Source organism: Tupaia chinensis, unplaced genomic scaffold, assembly GCF_000334495.1.
Source record: "Tupaia chinensis unplaced genomic scaffold, TupChi_1.0 Scaffold143814_1, whole genome shotgun sequence".
Taxonomy (NCBI): domain Eukaryota; kingdom Metazoa; phylum Chordata; class Mammalia; order Scandentia; family Tupaiidae; genus Tupaia; species Tupaia belangeri.
In genome coordinates, this window is record NW_006203664.1 from 336,423 (window position 1) to 343,324 (window position 6,902).

Here is a 6,902-nt window from a genome sequence, read left to right on the forward strand (position 1 = left end):
CCCATGTGGGCCGGCACAGGGCCCCTCCACCCGCCTCCGCCTCGCTCGGCAAGGGTGGCAACTGTACACTTTTGAAGTGTAGATAGGAAACCTTTTATATCTTGGAAAGACAGCCTGGTATCAAGTCTTGTTATTTAATGTGGTCTTCAGACCAGCAGTGTTGATATTGTTTGGGAGCTTGTTAGAAATAGAGAACTTGGCCCTCCTCCAGACGTACTGAATCAGAATCCGTATTTTAAAAAGTGATTCATGTGCACATTAAAGTTTAAGATACATGCTTTAAAAAAACCATGCTATATCCCACAAAGGCGTACAACACTTATATGTAAGCCAGGAATTCCAATAAAAAAAGGAACTTAAAAAGTTGAAGAAGCACTGCTCTAGTATACAGTTGGGTTGTTAGGAAAGTTGTCATGTATTTTTCTGTTTCTATGCAAAAATGATAACTTTCTTGACAATCCAAGTTTCCACATTTTACATTTTTCTCTATGTATTCTCTATATAATTTATCATAGTTTAAATTTAGTTTTTTCAATTTGAAACAATTTCACTTACCAAATAGCTGGAAGAAGAGTAGAGCATTCCTGTGTATTCTTCCCTAATATTTTAAATATTTTAGAGGTCTATTCAAAAAGTGTATGGGAAATGGGTATTCTGAAAACACTATGCATAGATTTCAGGATTTTTTTTTAAACACCAAAATAAACTGGGACTTTAATTTCATTTTTATTACCTCATCTCGAAACTCATTCATATTTTGCCAGTGTCCCACTGGTGTCTTGTAATACAGTATCCAGTCTAGGTTTATATTCTGTATCTTGTTTTTATTTCTTTTCAGTCTCCCTTGATCTGAGTTCCACGGTCTTTCTCGTGTTCTTTTTTCTCCATGACCGTAACATGGAAGTGATTTATCCTTCTTGGTCACATGAAGTCTGTCTGTCCCATTACAAGTGATGTTAATTTTGATCACATGGCTAACTCGATGCCTTCTATGTTTCTCCATATCAAGTTACTATTAGTCTTTATGTATTTGATAAGTACCTTCTAGGGAAATTCTTTGAGTCTATTGTGACTGTCTCCTGCATATCTTGGCCCACTGCTGAAGACACTTATCGGAAACAGTTTTTACTGTGGTGACGTTCTGATTCCACTATTCTGCTTTATTAGTTAGTATACTATTGTAAGGAAGGACATTCTCTTTTTGATTTATTAAAAAACTGTACCAGTATGAACTTTTAGATTTATTTTATCCTGTGGATTACAGCTATGTATTTTCTTGGTCTGATTTTTCCAGATTTGGCTATTGGGAATGCCTTAACATTAGCTCCTCAGTACATTTGATGTATCCCTATCAATTTTTAGTACTTCTTTTTCTGACACTATGTACTATTCCAGGCTGCTCTTGTACTTTCTGTGTTCTAGCCTTGGAATTAACCATCTCCAAAGATCCCTGGAAAATGCTTTTTTCAAAACTGACCTAGGCACTGTGTGTGCTCATTAGCACCACTGTCATTGCTTCTGGGCACTCTCAGCACACAAAGCTTAGGAGCTAGATTTACATATATATATATATGTATGCACACACACACACACACACATATATATACACACACATGTAAACATGTACACACTGTCTATTTCTACATTTGTGTATATGCTATGAGCACATGCTGATGTTTTATTCCGGCTCAACACAGGATTCATTCTAGCCTTCCCCCTTTCCTTACCTATAACCTCTTTTTCCTTTTTTATTTACTTTTTCTACTGTCAGAGGAGAAAGTGCATGCAAGGGGGAGAGAAAGAATGAGAAGTATCCCCCCACTGGGGTATGGTCACACTGCAATCCTTTTTCTTTCATTTCTCCTTCCCGTTAGGATTTTGGGCACATGTACAAATGTACCTGGCATGTGTTTCAAGCTGCTGAGTTAGGATTTGAACTGTGATTGTCCATGTGGGACCCGGCTCTCTTAACCACTCAGCCACAGGACTGGCCTTATAACTCCTCTTCATCACAAATCTGGCTTTCTTTATCCACAGTATTCTTACCTATTTGCTCAATTCTAGAGTTATACATAAAGTACTTTCAGAATTGCTATATCCCTGTGGAAAACTGTATTTGCACAGTTCTTCAAATTGATTCACTTTCAAAAATTAGAAAAGATTTTCTGCTGATGAGAAACCAATAGCTCTTAAGCACTTAATTACTACAATAAAAAGTGTTTACGTTCTTCATTTTGGAAAACACTAGATGATTTATCCCCAAATGTTAACTCTGCTTACCATTTACTGTGCTGTGTGGTCTTGGGCAAGTTATTTAAACTTTCTGAACTTAAACTTTCTCCCTTTTGAAAAGTTTTCTATTAATACAGATTCATGATAATTAGTTTCAGAGTAAGTTGGGGCGGGGGTGGGGTAGACCCTTATACTACCAAAATGTACTAAGTTAATGTTACAGAGATGGTAGGCTATACAAGATGATTTTTAAGAGTAACTGAATTAGAACATGGCATTACTGACTGAAGTATGTTGATTATTAACTTATAAACTTAAACCCAGGTACCCTCAGTGTTTACACATGTTAGAACTGCTCCAATATGAACACTTCCGAAAGGAGTTGGTGAATGCTCAGTGTGCGAAATTTATTGATGAACAGCAAATCCTACACTGGCAACACTATTCCCGGAAGCGGATGCGTCTTCAGCAAGCCCTGGCAGAGCAGCAACAGCAAAATAACACATCAGGAAAATGAAAAGCTGGATACAGACCAGGCTTCTGAGACATGTATATAATGTACTCCTTTTGTACAGTGAAGACAAAGAAAAACAAAACTCTTCCTACCTACCTTTATTGTGGCAGCACCCAGAACCTTTAGTGTGCTTTTTAATCCAACTAAATTTTTATTGTTAATAGATTTGTTAAAGTGGAACCGTTCTTTGATTTCCCTGTGGATTTGTAAGTTTTTAACTTTTAACATAACCAGCTGAGTAAGACTGGAAAAGTTAGGTGCTTTAGGCCCATTTGAGGAGGTGTGGGGTAGGGGAAAGCCACCAAATACACTGAACTCTGAGTCTAGTTCTGTGCCTGATACATAGCAGTGCCTTGGCCAAGTCCTCCTGAAACCTGCTGTCTCTAACATTAGCTGTTCCACCCACGTTCTCTACAGAATGAGAGGAATGGAGTCAGTGACCTCTTGAAATCGTAGAGCACAAGCTGTGTGAAGGAGAGAGGACCATACCTGTATTACCACCTGCTTTGCAAGATGGTTTTAAGGAAGAGTCACTGGATTCCCCTAATCTAGGGATGGCAGAAGGAGTGGTTGTTAACTATTAATCAGATTTTTGACCTTAGACTAGAACAAAAATATGGAGCCTCTAATACTTATGCTCATTTAGAAAAGCTAACATTTATTTATCTGCAGGGGCCACAAACCAGGTGTCACATTGAGTACTTCCTTGCATTCTCATTTTATCCTCAGAACAATCCTTGTTTATAAAGGAGTAAACTGAAATTTAGACAGGTAAAGTAACTTGCCTATGGTTACACAGCTACTAAGCGGTAGCATTACGTGTGGCTGACTCACAGGCTAGAGTTCTTCCCACCACATTATAGTCTGGTTTCTCTGCCACCTGCCTCATCCCAAGCATGTTCAGATGGCTGTAAAACAAAACTACCTTTATTAAGCAGAGGCTTGATTAGCAGCACTGTGCTTTCCTAGCTTAAGGTCAATATGCCAAAGCCAAAGAAGGGATTTTAGGAATTTAGGTGGTTTGCAAATTCATATGATTTTAGGTAAAAGACCCTAATTCCTTTGGAGTTTTAGGAATTCTCACTGCACTATTAGGGACTTTTAGCTATTTCTATCACCTCCAAAAAAATACACTCCTTTGAGCTGTTACTGCCAGTCTTAAAGACTCACTCTATTCATCTCTTGAAGATATCCATATATTCCAGGCAAACTGAAGGTTTGTGATCACTTTAATACCATCTATTATTTAGATATAAACCAATTTTCCAAGCATCATTTAGTTATTGCTAACATCAATTTAAAGCAATTATGAAGTTTCTTTATACTAAATCAGGAAATCAAGACATTTGCCATAATCAAATCTTAATCTTCAGAGAATAACATCTCCACAAGGTCAGCCTGAAGACACTCAGATTCTACCAGTTTTTGAGGCTGTAAGAGAAGAAGAGTCACACCTTAACTGCTGAATGAGTTCTATGGAATGATACAAATCTTTGAACATAGAAATTATGCCATTTAGAAACTATTAACTAGTTATAACAAGTTTTATAAAATACATAAGATACCTGTCTTAGGATGAATCATTAAAACACTTGCCTCAAGGAACTTAAATCTAAAATACCAGGAAGTTCCACAGCCTAATACAGGAGCCAGCAGGCTCAATCCTCTCTCTTTCCCCTCAACCCTCTGATTTAGAATCCCAGGGGCGTGACTAAACTAGAGTGGCCCTTTCTTTCAACTAGAGTTATGGATTAAACAGAAAACAACCATTGATGCAAATGTTTTAAAAAACAGTCAATCAGCCTCTGGCTGTAGAATTTTCTAAGAAGAGTGGCTTAAAAACAAGAAAAAGAACTATTTGGGTATTTGCATTAATAATTCAGCCACAGGAGTAGACAGCCAATTTGTGTATTTTAAATTCACTCTGAATAGTAATGTGACGTTTGGGATGAATGTCAAAATCTTTTCAAATCAGAACCTAAGTTAGGTTAGAACAAGTTAAAAAGAATTTTGAGGGACCAGCAGATAGCACAATGGTTATGTTGCTGGACTCCCACGTAGCAGACCACGGTTCAAGTCTGGGATCTGGTGGCTTAAAACTCAACTCCAGGTGCATGTGTGTGCATGCCCAAGATCCTGAGAGGAGAAGGGAATGTGATATGGCCATCCCCCCTTGGGGCGGGGGTGAGATTTCTTGGTTTCTGTCTCCCTCAATGCACACTGCCCTACTACAAAAATCTCTCTTAAAAAAAAATTTTGAAAAAGTGAATTACAGTCCCAACAAATTTAAAGAAATACTCACTGTTCCATATTTAAGTAGTGTAGGCACTGCAGTTATTTTCAACTTTGTTCTGAAGTCATTATTTGGATCTTTCCAACTATTCCAGAAAGAAGTGATTATGAAAAAAATTTGGTTTATATTACAGCTCATTTAATATTTGATGTATACATTTAGTCTTTAATCATTGTTCTTGCTGTAAACATTTAAAACACCTGAAGGACTATGATTTACCCATTACTCTGTGCAAAGTTTCTATAGAATGTGACTAAGGAAAAATGATAATAATAAAATGTGACAGAGATAGAAAATAAAAGTAAAGCCAGTGGGGACCAGCAGGTGGCATGGTGGTTAAGGAGCTGGACACTCCCACATGGCCGACCATGGTTTGAGTCCTGAACCTGGTGGCTTGCTTTCTCACTTTCTCTCTCTCTCTCTCTGTCTCTCTTTCTGGCCAACTTAAAATAAATGAATAAATAAATAAAATTAAGTAAATATTTTTTTTTAAAAGGTAAAGCCAGTGAACTTACATGAGGCCAAGTACATTGAATAACTCATTAATTCAAATGGTGAAACATTTTCATTTAAAATTTGTATTTAATAGTTTCTAACTGACTTACACTTTACCTTGGAACACAGAACCTGAGTGAGTCTCTGTGGCTTTCCTCAAGTTTACAAGAGACTAATACATGTCTGAAATAAAGTAGTACACATTGCTACTTACTAAGGTTTCTCTCCTACTTGGCAATGGATAAACACGCATCCTTCACCAACATGCTTCAATCCCTCTCGTACGACTGGTTCAGCTTTAAAAAAAAAAAAAAGTTGATACAAAATTACACATTTACAATAAATTAGATACTAACGAACAATAGCCCTTCTTTCCTCTCGCCAGTAGACTTTAGCCTGCAGTTAGAGCTCCAGATTAACTGAAAAGGTCAACAGAAGTCAAGGTGTTTTCTGGACTTCGAACCACTTTAAGGGTAAGGACCACGTCTGACACCTGAGTGCCCCCAGCCAAAGTGCCCAGAGCAATGCAAAGCATAAGTATTTGCTGACTTTTGAAAAGGGACCGACTCAGGTCCTGTAAGACACTAAACATAATGGGGAAGTGAAAGGTGATATTTTTAAAAAGTTTTTGCTATAGGGTGAAAGTTTTTAAGAACTAGATTCCACGATCACCTGGATGGGATAGTAAACGAGCACTCTAGGCAGGGTGGGGAAGGACTTAATAGAGGCGGCAAGGGGACAGCTCTGGATGTCTCGTGGATCTGTGGGAACGAGACGCCCTCCTCCTCTTTTCTAAACCCTGCTCTCTGGCCGTAGCCTTGGCCTTTCCACTTTTGCTGGGCAGCAGCCCCGGGGTCCCAGTCTCACCTTGCACGCAGTCGGGGCACCAGCTTTTCCCTTCGGCGTCCTTAGAACCGGTAAAGTAGGCAAATATGGTCTTTCCGCTGTGCTTCTCCACGGCCTGGTTGAACTCCTCAAAGCCCAGCACGCTCACTTCCTCGTAGTGGGCCATCGGAACCAGGCAGTGTACGGCTGGAAGAACCCTCAGGTGCAGCCGCCTCGCCGCAGGGCGGGGACAGCGTGGGGCGGAGAGATGCCGCTTCCGGAAGGGCTGGGGGAGAGGTCTCTACCGAAAGCAGCGCCACCCTGAAACGCTACGGGAGCCTCTGCAGGCCATAACTCTCCCGCAGCGTCTTTCTGTTCTCGTTTCTCAGATTTCTTGATGCCATCTCCACTCCCAAACCCAGGCTTCTTCCCTAATCCGGCCCCAGTCCCATGGACACTGGCCGCAGAGTCGGCCGACCCGCTACATCTGAGCCCTCTCCAGGTTCGGAGCCTTAACGACTCCCAGGCCACCCTGCGGCTGGT

The 6,902-nt window shown here is 39.8% G+C and overlaps 3 protein-coding genes across 3 annotated transcripts in view; 2 read left to right on the plus strand and 1 right to left on the minus strand.

The window, feature by feature from the left end:
- The window catches only part of MED31 (mediator complex subunit 31), a 7,490-nt gene extending 4,564 nt beyond the window's left edge, over positions 1-2,926 (plus strand). Inside the window, exon 4 of the mRNA XM_006165144.3 lies at positions 2,557-2,926. Coding sequence (XP_006165206.1) covers positions 2,557-2,749 — 193 coding nt within the window. The 3' untranslated portion in view covers positions 2,750-2,926. The remainder of the gene's footprint in view (positions 1-2,556) is intronic.
- A 1,031-nt stretch (positions 2,927-3,957) lies between these two features.
- On the minus strand, positions 3,958-6,880 carry TXNDC17 (thioredoxin domain containing 17). Its single transcript, XM_006165143.3, has 4 exons — positions 6,402-6,880; positions 5,749-5,830; positions 5,049-5,124; positions 3,958-4,177 (listed from the first exon to the last, which is right to left on the minus strand). The coding sequence occupies exons 1-4, from the start codon at positions 6,544-6,546 to the stop codon at positions 4,109-4,111; spliced, it is 372 nt and encodes a 123-aa protein (XP_006165205.1). The 5' UTR covers positions 6,547-6,880; the 3' UTR covers positions 3,958-4,108.
- Positions 5,915-6,902, plus strand: part of KIAA0753 (KIAA0753 ortholog) — an 86,687-nt gene continuing 85,699 nt past the window's right edge. Inside the window, exon 1 of the mRNA XM_014582795.2 lies at positions 5,915-6,007. The gene's annotated coding sequence lies outside the window, so the exon portion shown is untranslated. The remainder of the gene's footprint in view (positions 6,008-6,902) is intronic.